The 19,649-nt window shown below is 43.1% G+C and overlaps 1 protein-coding gene across 2 annotated transcripts; it reads left to right on the plus strand.

Moving 5' to 3' along the window:
- Positions 1 to 483: 483 nt before the first annotated feature.
- Positions 484 to 17,312, plus strand: IRF8 (interferon regulatory factor 8). 2 transcript variants are annotated; one of them, XM_053400068.1, is made up of 9 exons: positions 484 to 572; positions 4,970 to 5,144; positions 7,003 to 7,186; positions 9,770 to 9,858; positions 11,909 to 12,023; positions 12,591 to 12,638; positions 13,063 to 13,431; positions 14,594 to 14,709; positions 16,463 to 17,312. In XM_053400068.1, exons 1-9 carry the CDS (start codon positions 565 to 567, stop codon positions 16,637 to 16,639), a joined length of 1,281 nt encoding a protein of 426 aa, XP_053256043.1. In that variant the 5' UTR covers positions 484 to 564; the 3' UTR covers positions 16,640 to 17,312. The 2 variants fall into 2 exon arrangements, with proteins under 2 accessions (XP_053256043.1, XP_053256042.1); XM_053400067.1 differs by lacking the exon at positions 484 to 572 and having other exon boundaries at positions 4,956 to 5,144.
- Positions 17,313 to 19,649: the final 2,337 nt, after the last annotated feature.

Here is a 19,649-nt window from a genome sequence, read left to right on the forward strand (position 1 = left end):
GCGGAGGCGGGGGCTAGGGATGCCACTATCAAAATCTTTAAAAGCAAACAGCAAACGAACAATCAAACAAACCCGGGACTAGGAAAACTAAAGAGTGCGCACAGGCTGTCAGGAAATCCAGCCTGCCCCCAAACTTTCGACACGTGGGCGCAGGGGGATTTTTAGAGGAGTCAGAATTAAGAGGCGCGCGGGCGGAGCAAAGAAAGTGAAAGGACAGGGGGACAATGGAACGTTGACTTGGGAGTCGAATGTTGACGCGGGGATGGAACTTTGGACTGGTACTCTCGAACGGACTCCCGAGAGAGAGAGCGAGCGAGACTGCCGATTTCTCGGAAAAGAATGTAGTGAGAAGAAGGAACGCTGTACTGGCCTCTCCTGATTGGCCAGCCCGCCTCCTTCTTTCTTCCCATTGGTTCAGAGACACCCCCCCCTTCGGAGGGAGGAAACTGCATATCCTCCAGGCTCTAATAGAAATAGATATACATATATATTGGCAGGGCGAGCTTCTGTTTCATCTTCCATGACCTGGTATCTAGCGTAGATTAAGATCAGCAACCGGCACAGATGTGGAGGTTAGTGCTCTGTGTGTCCAGGCGTACAGTACTTTCCTTTTGCTGGAGTTGCCGGCTAACTTTTTTTTCTTGCAAAGCGAAAATAGCAACTTAGCCTGGGGGCTTTCAGACTACTAATAAGGGGCACAAAATTTTGCTTAGCTATTAGACCTTGCCAGACCTGAAGATTTTTGTTCTTAAACTGTGCATCCGTTTGCCGCCCTGAGCTTTTTCGGGAGGAAGGGCGGGATATAAATGAAATAATCATAATAAATATTTGCCTCCTTGTGAAACGGGTTTATTTTTGCATGCTTCCCTAATTTTTTCATATTTCTTATTCTTACCAACTTAGAATTGAATTATCCTTATTATTATTGCTTTTAATAACATTAATAATCTAGCTCTGAATAATATGTATTCTTTAATTCAATGCACGTTTATTTGGTAGCAAGTCAAAGAACAGCCTATTGGAATGTGAGTACATATTTCTACATGTGCCTTTTGATCTTCAATAAATCTATGTATGAGAACTTTGTGGAGATTTGTTGACTGCTATCTAGATTGAGAGAAAAGTCTGAGGACAGAATAAAGTCAGTTGGCTGAAGCCACTCTCCGGGCAGTAAATGTCATTGGACTTACTCCTGAGTAAACTTACTTAGCATTGTGTTGTTGCTTCTGAGAAAGGATGCATAGGATTGTAAGTCTCTCACCTCTCTGTGTTGTGTGTTTATATTGTACCATTGTGTTTTGAGTGAGTGGAATTTAATAGAAATTGTGTCATGGGTTTTAAAAAAACACCATGTTCTGTACTGGAAATTCAGAACAGATTCACACCTTGCTAACCCTATGCAAAACACATCACAAATAACTTGATTCCTATCAATATTAGGAAGTCGCCTTTGCTGTACTTTTTCTGATGCCTGCTAAAAAACCTTGTTTGTAAGCCTACTCAGACATGTAATTTTATCATGTATGTTTTTAAAACTGTTGGTTTTATCAACATTTTGATTATTATGTCTATTTATTTTTTTAAGGTCCGTTGATTTTATCAGTATATTCTTATGAATATTTTATATTATTTTATGTAAAGTACTTAGAGGTTTCCCAGATGAAGCAGTATATAAATCTTGTTAAATAAAACAAGTAAATAAACTTGGGACACCCCTTTTCTGTATTAAGCCGATTCTTGAACCCACTGTATGGGCTTCTGATTCCCATGCAAGTGTGCAAAGGAGTGCACAAGTAGCCTTGGACTGTATAAAATGGGGGAAAATAGACAAATAAGAATTCTAAAAAGTGTAACATGCTTCATCTACTAAAACATGCCTATATAAAAGATTGTCCAGTAACATGTACAATGAGTAATACAATGATTATAGTAGTTCTTCTTAGCTGATTTAAAAGCAAATGATCATACAGAGTAATTCCTCTTCATTTGACTTAGTATATCTACTACTTCTTTTCTGGAAGAAACATTCAAAATTTCAGATTCTAAAATGAATTTTCAGTATGGTATCTTGGTTTACAATTAAGTGTGGCTATGTGAAGCAGGCAGTAATTGCAGAAGATAAGCCCTTCAGACAAGTGGTGTAGGTACTAGTATGCATGCAGAAGGTTCCATCTTCAACCCCTTCCATCTCCAGGTAGGGCTAGGAAAGATTCCCTGCTTGAAACCCTAGAGCCTGTAGAGCTGTGGCCGGTTAGTGTAGACAGTAGTGAGCTAGAAGGCTAGAAAATTAATAATAATTAGAATAATACATTCATGATTTATTAGTTGTTTGTTACCTAAAAGGTTTCCGAGTGGCTTGCATTAAAAAAATGCAAATAATGACTTGAAATGGAATCCTTGTTTACAGACACTAGCCTTCGGCCTTTGTGTTTCTCATCTGTTGCAAATAACTCAAGATTACAGCTGCAATCCTGTGTATTTACAGGAAGAGTAGCTCAACTGGTGGAGTGTAAGACTTAATATCAGGGCCATTGGCAAAAGATCCTGCATTGCAGAGGGGTGGACTAGATGATCCTTGCGGTCCCTTCTAACTCTGCAATGCTATGCATACTTACTTGGGAGTAAATCTCATTAAACTGAGTAGGTAAGCATAGGATTACATTGCACAATTAAGTGAGTTCCCTTCTGACAAGACAGTCATCTGGGGGCGTCTCCGTGACACAGCTTTGCTAATTGGAACTTGCATTGCTTGACTTTTTCACCTCTCTTTTTAGTGCTCAGATTCTACTGGTCTGCCTTTCTATGTATCTAGCTCTGTATGTGGCCTGTTTCCAATGATAATAAATTAGCTGGAGATTTGGTCTCAAATCATTTTTGTGTAAATTATTTATCAAGGGAAAGGTTTAATTTCTTCTAGATTACAAAACAACTGCACACTACTTGGAACAGTTCCTAAGGTCTAGCCATCCCAAATGCTAGAGCAGGGACAGTCAATGAGCTGCCTTCCAGTTACTGAGGACTACAACTCCCATCAGCCCCAAACAGCATGGGCAGTGGTTAGGGATTATGGGAGTTGGAGTCCACAATATAGTTTGCCCCCTGGGCTAGAGCACGTCCACTAGGATGGTGATGGGGTTTGGACCGCAAACCCTGTGAGGGATGGTTGAAAGAGTTGGCCATGTTACCTGGAGGAGGTAAGCTAAGGGGAGAGCTGACAGTTGACTACAGAAGATGGAACAAACCTGTTCTAGATCCCATGGGTGGAAATGGTAGGCAAGCAGGTTCAGCTAGGAGAAATTTTCTAACAGTAAGATCTTTTCAATAGTGGAAAATGCTGCCTCTTTTGCTGCAGGTATTTAAGCAGAGGCTGGATGGGCATCTTTCAGGAATGCTGTAGATTATTACACTGAGCTGTGGATTGGACTTGATGACCTTCAGGGGCCTTCTACCTCTAAAATCCCCTGATTTTATGATTTCCTTGGATGAAGAGTTTTATCAAATTCCAGCTGTCTTTTTTTGTTCCTGGTTCTCTCTGTGTGTGTTGTACCGTATGTTTCCCACCATGGGGCATCAGGTGGCTTCTTTGGGTGGACGAGCAATTTAGGTCAGGAACTTGACATGAGGAAAGAATTGAATGTCTTCATGCAGCATAGTGGCCTCGATTTTGCACCCCTCCCACTTTTAAGCTATTTTTGAAAGCATAGGAGATCTTCTGAAGGCTTAGCTCCTTTGGTCCTTAAAGGGCAACATCATGTCTCTGACTTTTGGCCCAAAGCAGTTTATTACATTTATTATTCTGTTTCCTTTAATGTCCTGCATGTTGAGTTTACGGACTGACTAGTGTTGGAAACATATTGCCGGATTAAAGGGGACATTCTTCTGATCCAGGTTGGCCCATCAAATGTTAGTTGAAGAATAGCCAATGTGGTGCCTCCAGATGTTGTTGGACTCCAACTCCCATCATTTCTGACCATTGGCTGTAATGGCTGGGGCTGATGGGAGTTGGAGTCTAACAATATCAGGAGAGTGCCATGTTGACTAGCCTTGCCTTAGTCCGTTTTGCTGCAAATTAACACTGTTTCCTCCTTGGGAATCTGTGTGCCAAGGGGTGGGGAAATAGCTTAGTGGCAGAGCATCTTCTTTGCATGCAGAAGGTCTCAGGTTCAGTCCTCAGCATCTCCAGGTAGGATTGGGAATGGGGAAGACTCCTGTTGCTGCTGCCAGTCAGTGTTGAACAAGCAATACTGAGCTACACAGCATAAGGCAGCTTCCCTTGCCCCTATCCACGTACCACAAGTAAGGATGGGTGTAGATATCAGTTGTTTGATATCTGTAGATGAACATTGTTCTAATGAAGACCTATTCAGAGCTTGAATTTGGTGCCTTCTGATAAACTAGTGGGGATTTAGATCTCATGTTTACTAAGTATGGCCAGACTCAACTTGGGCTGAACAAGATTTTTTTTTTGGGGGGGGAGTGTAATGTCTTTGCCTTAAATTTTACAATTGTTTGCTTCACACTGTTTTCCTGTTTAAAATATTGTCACTCTGCTCAGAGTCTCTAGGAAGGGCAGAATCAACATTTAAATGAGCAAATCCAGCATTATTTTAATTACTTGTGCTTTACATTAAGCTAGCATTGTGTTACAGCCCCCAGACTCTCCCTTTCATTCTCCGGTTTGCAACCTGATTACTTCCTCAGTCTCTTACCTTCTTTGTTCTCAGACTTGCAACTGCACCACTGTTTTAGGACATGATCCTATGCACTCTTATCTGAAGAAAAACTCTACTGAAATCATTCAGGCTTACTTCTGAGTAAACGTTCATAGGATGGGATGGGGTGTGTGTGCTGAACCATGTTGGTGTCTGGCCATGTTGGATTTCCATAGGTGGCAAATGCAGCCGATGGTTAGATTGACTAATTGACTGGAGAGGTTCCTAATAAAAGCTATTCAAATGCTTCCATTCAGGATGTGCGATCGAAACGGTGGAAGACGGCTCAGGCAATGGCTGATTGAACAAATTGATAGTGGGATGTATTCTGGCCTGATCTGGGAGAATGATGAGAAAACCATGTTCCGTATCCCATGGAAACACGCAGGGAAGCAGGATTACAACCAGGAGGTGGATGCATCCATATTCAAGGTCTGAAGAATATGCCTTACCATCAATGTTGCAAATGTCAAATCTGTTTATTTTCCTGAGTTCCTTAGTAGTTGATACTTTCTATGCCTTTATAAAAGCGAACAACAACTTTTCAAGTCACAACCCTTGAGGTTTCTGTAAGTCTTCTGGAGTCCGCATGGGCTTGTCCTCTATATTAAGAACATAAGAAGATCTCATTTGGATCAGACCATAGGCCCATTCAGTCTAGCATCCTGTTCTCACAGGGCAAACCGTTTGCCTCTGGGAAGCCTGCAAGTACAACAGCGCTTTCCCCACTTGTGATTCCCAGCAACTGTTACTCAGAAACGTGGTGCTTCTGACAGGAACTCATAGGATTGTAGAGTTGGAAGGAATCCTTAGGGTATGATAGCCATTTTCAAATATCTAAAGGGCTTTTACATGGAAGATGGAGCAATCTAGTTTTCTCCTGCTCCAGAGGGTAGGACTCAAACCAATGGCCTCGAGTTATAAGACAGGAGATTCCAACTAAACTGCAGGGAGAACTTTCTGATGGTAAGATATTTTTGACAGTGGAAAGGACTTTCTCAGAAGGTGGTGGTGGGCTCTACTTCATTGGAGGCTTTTAAGCAGAGGTTAGATGGCCACCTGTCATAGATGCATTAGTTGAGATTCCTGCATTGCAGGGTTTGGACTAGATAGCCATCATGGCCAGTAGCCATGGATAACTTTATCCTTCATCAGTTGGTCAAATCCCCCTTTAAAGGCATCCAAGGTGGTGGTCATCACTACCTTTAGTGGGAGCAAATTGTGTCATATGTGAAGAAGTCCTTCCTGTTGTCTTCCTGTATTCAGCTTCATGGATGACTCTGGGTTCTAATGTTATGAGAGAGGGAAACGCTTTCTCCAAAGCATGCATATTTCTATGTACTTATATCATGTCCCACCCTTATTATGAACTAAAAACTAACATTTTGAAGTTGTCCAAGCCTCTTGGTCACTTTGGTTGCCCTTCCGTGGCTTATTCCCAGTAGTTTCTGTAGTCTCTCTTAAAAACCACCTGATAAAAACGGCTTCTTACTACACTTTACTGAAGCTTCGTTTATTTCAGATAATTATTTTTACGCTTCCTTTCAAACTATAGCTTTCCCAAGGCAGTTTACATTACTATGAATATACTCTGTTTTATTTAAAACAAATATTAAAATGTACAGTTTGAATCACAATGAAATAGCCAGTTTAAAAAATGCTCAAAATAATAAAAATCAGTAAGAACAAACTTTCTTGAACCAAAGGAGCCAGTCATATACATCTCAGAAGGGAACTCCACTGAGAAGGCCCTATCAGTAGTGCCTGCCAGCCTAACTGATCTTAAAATGCAGAAACCTGAGTAAGGCCTCCAAAGCTCATCTCATGCAGCTGGAGTAGCTTTTACATAGAGAATGTGTGAAAGAATACGTTTGAAAAAGGAACGTATTTTTTTGTGTATTTATGTGCTGCATGGTACTCAATCTGTTAGCTGTGCAAATCATCCTGTAGCGACACCTAGTGAGAGAAAAAAGCAATACAATACAGTACAGCTTTGCATACAATAGAAGGAAAAATACCCATACAATTCATATAGGATACCCATTTGAACTTTTAAAATAGTGAGACTGTGATGTAGATTTTGACTGATGAGGGGAAGCATAGAGAAGACATGAACTGGAACGGGAATCACATTTAATAAGACTGGAATGCCCATTGAAGCACTTGAATGGCAGGGATGGTCTTGCTTAGAGATTGTTCTCAGTGAAAGTCCACTGATTTTTTCTCTCCATTTGGAACCTCAGAAAGCAGTGGTACCTCTTTGTGAGAAACTTTCCTGCTTATCCTCTAGGCTTGGGCAGTCTTCAAAGGGAAATTCAAGGAAGGTGATAAAGCTGAACCAGCCACATGGAAGACAAGGTTACGCTGTGCCTTGAATAAGAGCCCCGACTTTGAGGAAGTGACGGACAGGTCACAACTGGACATCTCAGAGCCATATAAGGTCTACCGCATTGTTCCAGAGGAAGAACAGAAATGTAAGTGTAACGGAACCAAGCAGGATCTCATGGTGTAGCTCACAGTAGATTCTGCTTCAGACCACAGGCAAGAGATGATTTGTTTAAAGACACATACAAAGTTTCTTCATATCTATTGTACAGCAAGCCCCAAATATCTATATGTTTTGAACAAACTGAGGGGCTGTTCTTGAGGAAAAAATGAATTTTGGGAGGAAATACAGTGTGAAAACATTTTTTTGTGTTTTAAAACTACATTATATTTATTTTATAAAGAAAACGGAGATGTAAATTTCCTAATAAATCAATTTCTTCTCCTGATTCTATAGTTACTTAATCATCTTCATCGTAGAGATTTGCAGACAGAAATATTATCTACCTGAATTCAAAAGTTGCAAACCACTTTGAAACTGAAGTAAAAGACTGATTGTGAGTTGAATGCACCGCAGGATTGTGTCCGCTGCGGCCCCCTTTGCATGTACGCCATAACCTGCAGTAGAATCTGCATGTGCATGAACTGTTTGCATGAAAGGATGCAGACTGTGTCTATTTACTGGTTCCCAGAGTCTGTTCACATGTAGGCTCTCTTGGAAGTTATGAATGCATGCATGTGGTGCAGCTAGCGTGCATGATCTTGCTCCCCCTTGAACACACATTAACCACCAGTCCTTATGTGTAATGTCCTGCAGTTGCCATGACAGCTGGCCATTCATCAGTTATTCTGTCTAGGTAATATCCAAGAACCATGCATAGGAACATGGGAAAAGCTGCCTTATGCTGAGTCCATCTAGCTCAGTGTTGTCTACACTGATTGGCAGAGGCTCTCCAGGGTTTCAGAAATTACATTCCCAGTCCTACTTGGAGATGTCAGAGATTGAACCGGTGACCTTCTGTATGCAAAGCAGGTTCTGTACCCCCAAAGTACAAGGGAGCTTCTCTTTGAGAGAAGCTCTCATGGGAGATGGAGCTTGCTACACATTAGGATTTGATTTACACACAAGTAAAAGAAATTCATCAAGGTGCTTTTTTCCTCTGATGGCGTCCCCCACTCTCTTGACTGATGCAGCTTTCTTTGAAAACCACACCACATTACTATGTGTCTTGCATTCCGCGAAGTCTCCATTCGTATCAAATCCCAGTGTCAAAGGCGCTGTGAGAAAGCGTTTACGGCACCTTTTATTGTCAGCCTCAGCACCCACACCCCAGTGCTCGGTTTGCAAAGCCCCAGATGTCAAGGATACAAAGCAACAACTCTCCGCATTTGCCCTTTGCCGGAGTAAAGCAGAGCTGTGCATTTGTGGTTACAGTAACAGAACACAGAACGTCTGTCTTTGAAATGTCCGGTATTACACGAGCCTCGCTCTGTTTTATTTTTATCTGTGGTTTTTGGTGTGTGGTGACTTTTCAAGCATACAGAATTGAGCTGTCAAGAAATCACCCCCCTTAAGGCTGCAAGGCTTAATGCTCATGCAAACGGCTTGCAGTTTTTCTGGAAAACTGTCCACTGTTTACTAAGTCCACTCACCTTTTTCAGTGGGCAGTATTGTGGCCAGGCATCGGGGCCCCTGCAGTGATCCGGCATGAGGATGGGGAGTCGATGCCCCCTTGTGCCGATCCGGCCGTGTCACTGGCCCATTGTGGCCCCGCTGGCCAATCAGTGCCGGTAGAGGGACGTGGTCGTGGGAAATTAAAACGTGGCACGGCCGCCCCCCTCACCTTTTTACCAGATCTCCCGACCCACCCGCCCTCTTTTCATGCTTTGCTCTGACACGACCTTGTTATGGACAAATGTCGGCCGCCATATTGTTGGGGCTGTATAGGATTTTTTTCAACTTGGCAAGTTGGTTTTCGCCTACCTTGTGGCAATCGTCACAACTTTGTGAGGTTAGGCATTGGGTAAGCCTTTGTTTGGATGGAGGAGAGGTTGTAGCCTCTGCCTGCCTCTCCTCATTAAGGGTATCCTGTTAAAGGGATCCGCAGGTGTGGATCCTGTCTGATGCCTGGACGTGGGCTAGGGCCATGCCATGACCCCAGTGGGGACCCCTAGGGTTGCCCCTATTTGACGTAAGTCAGGCATAGGCAAACTTGCCCCTCCAGATGTTTTGGGACTACAACTCTCATCACCCCTAGCTAACAGGACCAGTGGTCAGGGATGATGGGAGTTGTAGTCCCAAAACATCTGGAGGGCTGAGTTTGCCTATGCCTGACGTAAGTCATAGGGCTTTCCCTATTGGTGGTTTACCCTTAGTTGGACTCCCTGCAGATGGGTGGGAGTTGAGATATAGCCTGGCTTCACCCAATGCCTAAGCCAAACTGCTCACATCTGTAACCAATAAAGTTGTGGCTTTTTGGAACCCATAAACCTAAATACTTGTGTCTGTGTGTTTATTAGCCACTAGGGGACTGCGAGTCATGGGGGCCTTGGCATGCAAACAACCTGGATCGCAGGGTATCGTCAAACAGTTTTCAGATTATTTGGGGTGGAAAGTCGGATGGCCCTTACGGAAGTACCTAAAACCCTCTTGCAGAGGGCTAAACTACATGCCAAAGTTGCCACTCTTTTAGAATAGTTTGTAATGGTATTCAAACTGTGTTTCTTCCCAGGCAAAATGGGGATGGGGAATGGGTGCAGCTTGAGTGAAGTAACGGAAATGGAGTGCAGTGCTTCTGCAATAGATGACTTGATGAAAGAGGTAATTAACACCCCCTTTGCACATGCTAATATATCACTTTATTTCTTCAGACTTTCTTTTTTTTTGAAGGGTCACATGTACAGTATATGTATTTTTGTATGCATTAGTTGGCATTACAAAAAGTGTGAATTTCAAAGGATGGCGGTGCTGCAGTTAATGTATTGCTTTGGAAAGTCCAGATTTTGTAAGTTCACATTTAAATGTGAAATGAATCAAATTTCTCCTCTATCCTTCTCCACACATGCTCATTCCATACACACCTTTGCCCTTGAGTGTCCAGGCTCTATGGCTGAGGAGGGCTTATGTGTAGTGCCATAGCGGGACTGGGATGATGGTGTTAAATTCCCTTCATTCCATCCCCTTTCACTCCACCCAGAACAAAATTTACTGTACCATTTCAAATTTTCATTTCTTTTATTTCTTTAGAAAGCTTCATATATTGTTTAATTAAAAACAAACCAACCTGTAAGCTGTTTACATAAATAAGTTAATAAAATATTCATTTTTTTAAAAAATAGCAAATAAATACATTAAAAACATGGTGGATGAAGTAATAAGAATATAGACAAAAGGAACAGTTTTCAAAACAAATACACATAATACAATAAAATGTCTTTGTAGGCTTGCCTAAACAAAAAAGCCTTAGCAGGCAAAGAAAGTAGGACAATAGGGCCTTTCCTAATATCAATAGGCTGGGAGTTCCTAGGAATAGCTGCTGCCACATTACAATATTGATTTCTTGCCAGTGCAGATCAAACATTATGTGGCACTTATAAAAGTGCAAGCTCTGCAGATTGAAATGTGCACATATTGGGTAGCTATAGCATCCTATTAAGCATGAAATAGGAACTATGGTTAATGGATTCCAAACAAGGCCAGAATTTGGAAGCCACCTTTAAAACACAGTTTGGCCCTTCTTCTTCTTTGCTTATGTAGTGATGCAGAAGTAAGGAAGGGCTTTAACTCAGCGGCAGAACATCTGCATCACACATAGAGAAGCTTTCAGGTTCAGTTCCCAGGACCCCCAGATAGGGCTGGAAACTCTGGGGAGTCACTGCCAGTCAGTGTAGGTAATGTTGAGCTAGGTGGACAGATGCTCTGATTCAGTATAAGGCTGCTTCCAATGTTCTCACAGTAAAGAACTGCCAGAAAAGCAGTTCTTCAGCTGTAATGGGGAAATTGGGCCCTGGAGATAATCCACTTATTGCACAGGGAAACATGCAGCCTTTGTGGGATAAGAAATCCTTCCCCCATCTGGCATTTGGATTGTGTGCAAACCACAGTTTTACAACTATCAAGCTGCAATTTGATTTGTGTGTGTGTGTGTGTGTGTCTACCTTAGGGGTGGTTTAAAAATTACTGAAACAATGTTAAGTGCTTTGAAACACACAGTGCTTTGGGGGGACAGTAGTCAGTGGTCTAGGGGTACCATCCCTTTTTTTTACTGCTGGTTCTGCTGCCATTTTGTGCTGGCATCCATGAATCTTGTTATCAAGATGTGAGTACTTGATAAGAAGCAACAGCACTGGACACACTGACCTTTTCTCTTCATATGTGTAGCCAAGCCGGGGGGGCGGGCAGGAAGGCAGTTGCTCCCCTAAATCAAGTAAATAAATGAAACTAACAGCTTGGTTCTGCACCTCTAACATAAAGTCTGTCCCCCCAACATAAATCCTGGCTACGTCCATGCTCTTCTCTCTCTCTCTCTCTCTCTCTCTCTCTCTCTCTCTCTCTCTCTCTCTCACACACACACACACACACACACACACACACACTTTTCCTCTCTCTGTCCCCCCCCACCTCTCTCTCAAAGTCAAATTCTCTCTGACACACATAGAATTTGTGTGTGTGTATTTGTATCTCCTATGTCTTTATAAGTATTACTCTTTATTTCTGGAGGGGCTCTTGGGAGACATCTTGTCATACGAAGCAACAGAATAACTTTCAGGAGCATCACTGCTTTCGGGTTACATATACAGTACTTATAATGTTAACATTGCCATCTCAATGGTCGTCTTCTATCTCTCCCCGCCCCCCATAAACTTTCCAGCCCCCCTCTGCAGTGGATGAATACCTTGGCACAATTAAACGAAGCCCTTCACCGCTTCAGGAGACTGGAAGAAATCCACCAATACCTGAGTGGTGGACTCAGCAGTCAAGTCCTGGTAAGGCACTGTTATGTTCTCAGAAAGTCAAGGTGCTCACATCATGGATACAGTAAACACCAGCATGTGTATCTTAAGTTACACGCAGAAGCTAAATATATAAGCCCTTCAGGTGTCCACATGAAATTCATGTCTATATGAAATATGTTCCAATGTAGCCAGGACAGTGAGTTCCTCAGATCATTCACCAATAGGCAGTGGGTATTTACCCTTCCAGGCTGAAAGTATAAATCTCTTAGCAACCATAAGGGCTCACAAGGTCCACTTTTGTCCTGCCATTTGTACTACACAAATACTTTAATAAATATAAATACATAAGCCATCTTGTTTAGGCAGGCACTGGTTTTAGTGGGCAAATAAGTATTTATCCAATGCCTCTGTTTTAGCTGCTGTTTCTGTTTTGCTTATAATGTAATTTAGAAAATAATAATGTATTTTTTGGTTGGCTTGTACAGATGTTAGCTGCCCTAAGTGGTGTGCAGACACCAGAAGGGCAGGATGTCACTTGTTATAGAAGTAAATAAAATAAACACATGTACCTTTTCTTTTCTTTTTTTAAACCCACAGCTTTGCCGCTGATGAGTGGGCTCACTGGCTATGAAGCAGTTCATTCAGGTATGGCGACTCTTCAGCTTCCTCCCTCAGCTAACATCTGGTACAGTTAGCCTTCGTTTCATTTCGTTTTCAACCCAAGTCTATTTTTTTTGGGGGGGGGAGTTAAAGATACCAAGAACTCCTGCTTCCCCACCCCCAGTAAAAGCAGCCCATGGTGACAGGCCTGCCAGAGCCACTATAACTTTGTAGTTGAAATTAGGTGCTTGAGTTTGCTGTTTTCATTCTCCCTCCAGACCCCTTTTCGTTTCACATTGTGTCTTTTAAACTGGGGGACAGGCACTGTGTTACCACAGATATTTCTGAGCCACTTTAGGAGCTATTTTCTTTTGCCGAAGAGCAGTATTAACAATGTTTTATATAAATAAGTAAATAAATTGACCACATACAACCCCTTGATGGGTAATTGCCACATATCTCTTCACAGGCTATTCCCAGATGGTGATCAACTTCTACTATGGCGGGAAGCTGGTGGGAAACACGACAACCTCTCGCCCCGAAGGTTGCCGGATCTCCCTTGGAGAGCTGCCTTATGCCTTGGAAAGCTTTGATCACGTGCGGTTCCCATCAGCGGACATGATCCCAAACGAACGGCAGAGACAGATCACCAAGAAGCTCTTTGGGCACCTGGAGAGGGGTGTCCTTCTGCAGTCCAACAGGCAGGGCATTTTCATCAAGAGGCTGAGCCAGGGCCGGGTCTTCTGGAGCGGGAACACCATGATCTACAAGGACCGCCCTAACAAGCTTGACCGAGATGAGGTGGTCAAGATATTTGACACCAATCACTTTCTCAGAGGTACGGATGGGGGATGAATCTGATTCATTTCGTGTGTAAAGACGAACCTACCTAATTTGCAGTTTCTGAACCAAAACACAAACTGAAACGCAGCCACTCTTCAAAATTCACACCTCTCCGAATTTTTGCAGTTCGGTTCTCCAGCCAACTCATATGTACCGAAACGATTATTCTGGGTCAAAATGGGCATAGAAATGCATATGTTTGTAAAAATATAACCTACAAAAACTGCATTGTACTAAGGGAGAATTGCTTTGCAAAAACATATATGTTTAGGAAAATAAACTAATGAATTTCCACGGGGCCTTTTTTTTTTTAAAAAAAAATGCAAACTGGTGTGGAAATTTGGGAAGCTGAACCAAAGACTGGAAAAATTAGAAACTGAAAGAAACTGAAATCAACAGATTCACCCACTCCCTCTTCAGAGGTCTGTGGGAGGTTGTGGTGCATTTCTCACTTGCCCCCATGTGCTTGAGAATTTTATGCCCAGGGACATTGTGCACCCTCAAATTTGAAACTAAGATCAATGTGCTTTGTGAAGGTCACCCAATGCCAGTGTGATTCTGCACCCTGCATAAGTTATGTGTAGGTTCAAAATCTGCACGGAAATGCAATTTGTTTTGTCTCTTCTCTCCATGGGGAAGAGGGGAAAAAGATCTCGTCTAAGTCCTGGGTATTCTGTTCTTCACCCCCATCTTATGAGGTTTCAGCAGGCATTGCCACACACAAACTTAAAATATTTTTTTGCACTCTTAAGGGCTAGAAACTTGTTTAATTTTTAAACAATAATAATGAAAAGCTGAGATTCCTAGAATTCTCCTCCCCATGCACCTCTCAATATGTTCTGGGAGTTCCCCAACCATGTGGAGCAAATTTAGGGGGCACGTGGGGAGAGAAGAGGGAGGGGAAGTTCCATTGCAGAACTGTTTAGTTGGATGCTGTCCAAGATTATTATTTTTTTTTGAAAAAAGTAAGGATAGCCTTCACTGAATTGTATTCTTGAGTGTCATAGAAGCATTATGCACACATAATATTCCCTTGTTCAGCATTCCAAGTACCTCTGTCTCCATTTTGTTACAGACCCACCTGCAGTTGGGCTCCCAGACACAGAGACAAATGACTTCTGCCTCTAATTAAAACATTTGCCATTTTCTTCTTCTAGAATTTCACCAGTATTACAACAATCAAGGCCGCTTCCCAAACAGCAAAGTTATTCTATGTTTCGGGGAGGAGTTTCCAGATGCTACCCCTTTACGCTATAAGCTGATCCTAGTTGAGGCAAGTATTATACTCTGTCTTGGTGTCAGTTGTTTATATTATCTCTGTGCCCCCGAGTTCTTCTCTGACTTGAGTTCTCTCATTTATAGTGCAAGACGATCTTGTGACTTCCCAGTGTTAAATTCAGGGAAGTTCCTCCTTTCCCACCCACAGTGTAGCATCAACAATCAAGTGCAGCACTTTCTTTTCTGTTTGTTTTTAAAGCAGGCAACCAAGATACTAGTCCTCATGTTTTGGGAAAATTGTTTGCTTTATGCTCAGGCTTGCCTGATTTTGGTGTCAGTAAGGCATTCTGTTCCCCTAAGTTTGGCAAGTGAACCTGAGGTGGCCTTTCCCTTCCCTTTATGCAGGTAGGCCCCTTCACAGAGAGAGCTGTCTGCTCTCTAGATGGCTTGGTGTGCCAAAACATTTATTTGATACCATTGGCCTTCTAAGCTGCTGTCTACAGGGAACACAGAAGTGTCATGTTCTCTTCCGTTAAGGCTTAAAAGTCTACATGAGTCGAGCAAAGCCAGGAAAAGGGGAGAGAGGACTTTTATGGAAGAAGTCTTTCCAGGCATGGTGTGCGCTTCATAGCTCTATGTTCAAGCATCCTTTTTTCTTTGCACTCCAGACCCACCAAAACCTGCTGGGGAAAAACCCACACTCAGACACAAAACTTTTAAGTGCAGCCTGAAAAGGGTGTGGATAAGGATGGATAAGCCCTGTATTCACAAGGAGGTTTCTCTCATCATAATCATCATCATATAGACAAGGCAGATAGATACAACCTCACATTTGACAGCCTCTTTCAAGTATTTCCTCTATCAAGTATTGCAACAAAAAAAGAAAGAGACTACAGTAAGCCTGCAACTTACGCACATTTAACTTGTGCATGGTCAACTTTTTGTACTTGGCATTTTTTTTAAAACAACCAGAACTAAAAAGTGAGTGGGCATCCAGAAAAAAAGACTTTGGCAATCCCACCTGCCATTGCATCCAATGTGTTTTGACTATACATGATTTTGGCTTTAGGTGCAATCCCTGGAACATAACCCCAGCACAAATTGAGGGCTTAGTGTACAGAATTGTTTATCCTGTAAGAAGGAGAATATTTATAAGAAAGAGAGTAGAGTAGGACTAGCACTGAATATTAACCCAGAGTAGTATTCCACTGGTTGCCGGTTTTTTCCCCTGGCCAAATTCAGGATGCTCTCGTTAGTGTTCAGAGCCCTAAATGACTCCAGCCCCAAATACCTGAAAGACCGCCTCCTTCCCTTCAGACCACCTTGAGCACCAAGATCAGCAGAGGGGTTCCTCTTGGTAGTTCTCTGCCCTCAGAGGCTTGGGTGTGGTGGCAGCAGTCCAGGAGGACCCATTCTCTGTGGCAGCCTGTAAGTTGTGGAACTCCCCACAGACGTACACCTCACACCTTCCTTATACACTTTCTGGCGATTGCTGAAGGCACACTTCTTTGCATGGGCTTTTGACACTTGAGGTGTATATTTTTAGGACCTGCCTTATTTATGTAATTGCGAGTTGTTTTAAACTGCTTTTAATATTTTGTTGTCATGTTGTGTTTTAATGTTGTAAGCCGCCTTGGGGCCTTATGGTGAAGGGCAGGATAGTAATAGTAACAACAACAACAACAACAACAACAACAACAACAACAACAATAGTATCCACAATGGAGTAGGACCATTCTGCTGCACATTCAATCCTTCAAAGGTGCCACTGCTCAAAATAAGGATTTCTGATCTTCTCCCAACTTTAGATTGAGCAGCTGCATATTCGTCAGTTGGTGGAGGAAGCTGGGAAGAGCGACAGCAACTCTTTGATCCACCCAATAGGCGAGGAGCTGCATTATGACCAGATATATAGGAATTTCCAGGATTCTTGTGGACCACACCAAAGACCCATTTTCCGAGAAAACCAGCAAATCACTGTTTGAGAGAATCCTGGGCAAAACATTTGTTTTTTAAGGATTCAATTTAGATCTATTTTTGTATCACCATCATCCATTTAATTTTTCCTTTTGGGAACATTGTTCTGGGTTTATACATGTAGATGTGTGTGTGTGTGTGTGTGTGAGAGAGAGAGAGAGGGGGGGGGAGAGTTTGTGACATCTTGTTTCCCCATATGGAATTTGACATAAAAAAGGAAACAATTAAACATTCCTTTGGGCTTCTCAGCACTGTAACATACATCCAAAGTAGCTTTAAAACCAGTACTGGGATATTGCTGGATGGCTTGGTTTTTGAAAGGAAAAAAGTGAGGTTGTGATTCAGCAGCTTTGATCCCAAAAAGACACATACCATGTTGATTCATTGGCCTCAGAACAGAGAGGGACATCTGTAGGGCTGTTATGCTGACTGGGTAATGTGTTTCCTGAAGAGGAGGGGTGATGCAAGCTCCAACCACTGTATCTCCCCCCCCCCTTTTGGTATAAATGTCTGCATTTAGGGGAATATGGAAGTGTCCCCAAGAAACATATCTCCTTGTGTTGTTTAGTACTGGGCATCTAGATGGAGCTGCTGTGTGTGTGTTCAGTGTACCTGGAATGTAAACAATATAGATAAGTAGATGATAGAAATAGATATAGATAGATAGTTATAGATAGATGATAGATAGATAGATAGATAGATAGATAGATAGATAGATAGATAGATAGATGATAGATATAGATAGATAATTCATACACACACACGCACACCCTGCAAGCCCCAGTGAATGAGAGACGCTTCAGCTGCAGAGATGGGCTTATATGAGCTTTGCAGAAAGGGACTCAAAGGGGTTGATTCACATGTGCATGTCAAGTCATCTGATTTCTGTGCACTCAATCACTGGCAGCTAAGCATGTGAGCAGAGTCCACCGAAAAGTCTAGGGGTGATGTGAAAATGTTATTGGTGGTGATCTCCAATAGCTTATTCCCATGCACTGGCGGAGGAAGGGGGGTGCGGTGGGTGCGGTCCACCCCAGGTGTCATCCCTGAGGGGTGTGTGACATCACTGCCCCGCCCCCGGGACGCTCGCCACTCACTGTGGGCGCCACCACCCTGGGATGCTCACCCCAACCCCGTGGGCGGCCCTGCCCCTGGGTGCACAGCGTGTGCGCCACTCTGGGTGCTGGAGCAGCTAGCTCCACCTCTGTTCCCATGTGCAAGTAATTATTTGATGTTGCAGTCATCAAGGTCTGCTCCCCTGCTCCCAAGACGCCCATCTTTAGCTGTCTTGTGGCTGCTTTGCTCTCTTTATATTTTCAATATATCCTGGTGAGAATTCTGTGATGACTTTGTTGACCAAGTGGCTTCTTACCTATGCTATTAAGAAACCACACCTAGCTATACATTTTTGCATCTATGTAATATATTTCTGTGAAATTTTATTTTAGCTCGTATTGCGTAGTTGTTTTTTGTGGTGGAGGGGGAAGGTAGATTATGCTAAGTCATTTAAGAACTAAACAGAATGCTGAACATATGAAACTTGTCTTATATGGAATCAGAGTCAGACCATGGGTCCATCCCAGTTTTGTCTACACTGACTGGCAGCAGATCTCCTGACAGGAGGTCTTCTTCCAGCCCTGCCTGAAGATGATGGGGGATTGAATCTGGAACCTTTTGCATACAAAGCAGATGCTCTAAAACTGAGCTGTGGTTCTTCCTGATTTTGTTTTATTCTTAAAGAGTAACGTGTACCTCACCCCCTTAAGCTATATTAACTATGAAGGGTTTCTCAGTAATCAAAATATCCCAAGAGCGAAATGTGAACAGCTCTACTTGGTAAGACCAGTAAGGCAAAGGTAAAGGGACCCCTGACCATTAGGTCCAGTCGTGACCGACTCTGGGGTTGCGGCGCTCATCTCGCTTTATTAGCCGAGGGAGCCGGCGTACAGCTTCCGGGTCATGTGGCCAGCATGAGACCAGTATCCTAGCTCAAAAGGTCAAGTGATAGGTGCTTCAGAGCAGAGTCGGGGAAGTTTATTCAGTCTGAGGGCCACATGGGGGTGTCACATGACAGCGGTAGCTGAGGCAGTGAATGTGACTCTGTGCAGTTTCTATGCACCGATTCCTCCAGCCAAGCAAGTAGGAGAGGCATTGCTACCATTCTAGGACAAACTCCAGCAAGTCTTAACAGCTGGAAGGCATGGAGAGGAGTGTGTGGCCTAGAGAGTGTCCCAAGGGCAAGACAGAGAGGTCCAGAGGGTCCCTGGACCTGAGGTTCTCCACCTTTAAGAAGAAGAGCAGCAATATGTTCTTGGCTCTTTTCCATCTGGGCAAAGTTTTGGAGGATGCTGCTGTATATATCTATGTTAATAGGAAAAGCATAGATGAGTGGGTCCATAGGAGGGTGGTGCTGGTGGGGATCCAGTAGGATATGCATCAATGAGGACCAACCGAAGGGTCCCAGAATCAGAAGCTATGTAAATATCTGTTTATAGAGCTACATCAGCCTGGGCTCTTAAGGAGCTATTAGCATACATGCGCTTCAGAGATCCCTTGTGATTGTGAGCACACAGCTCTCCCATCCAGTGGAGGGAGCAGTTTCGTGTGTGCCAAGAGGTGAATGGGTGAGCACTGCAACTCATTTGTGCACATGGCTGTGTGGATTGGGCAATCTCTGTGTTTATGCCGTGGTTGCAGCAGGAGGAAGGGGGTAAATCTCTGTGTTACTTCTTGGTACATCAGGGGTGTGACACAATCACTGGGAAGGGGAGAGAAGCAGGAGTTAATTGCTGCTTTTCTAGAGAGTTGCATGTCTTGCTCTGAGCTTGGAGGTGGTAGTTGTGACCTCCCCCCGCCCCCGCCCCTGCATTGTAAATGGGGAAGAGGAATGCGCAGTAATCCCAGGGGGGAAACATTTTAGTGTATTGCAAAAACTACAGTGGTTAAAATCCAAAGATCATTGAGGGACAACATTCATGTGTGCTAAAGCATGTGTTCAGTGTATGTACAGGTTAGGAG

This window comes from Podarcis raffonei, chromosome 8 (assembly GCF_027172205.1).
Source record: "Podarcis raffonei isolate rPodRaf1 chromosome 8, rPodRaf1.pri, whole genome shotgun sequence".
NCBI lineage: Eukaryota > Metazoa > Chordata > Lepidosauria > Squamata > Lacertidae > Podarcis > Podarcis raffonei.

Coding starts and splice junctions, on each gene's coding strand:
- IRF8 (XM_053400067.1), top strand. CDS start 4,956: ATGCTTCCATTCAGGATGTGCGATCGAAACGGTGGAAGACGGCTCAGG. Junction 12,024..12,590: donor GACTCAGCAGTCAAGTCCTG/GTAAGGCACTGT, acceptor TTAAACCCACAG/CTTTGCCGCTGATGAGTGGG. Junction 12,639..13,062: donor CTATGAAGCAGTTCATTCAG/GTATGGCGACTC, acceptor ATCTCTTCACAG/GCTATTCCCAGATGGTGATC.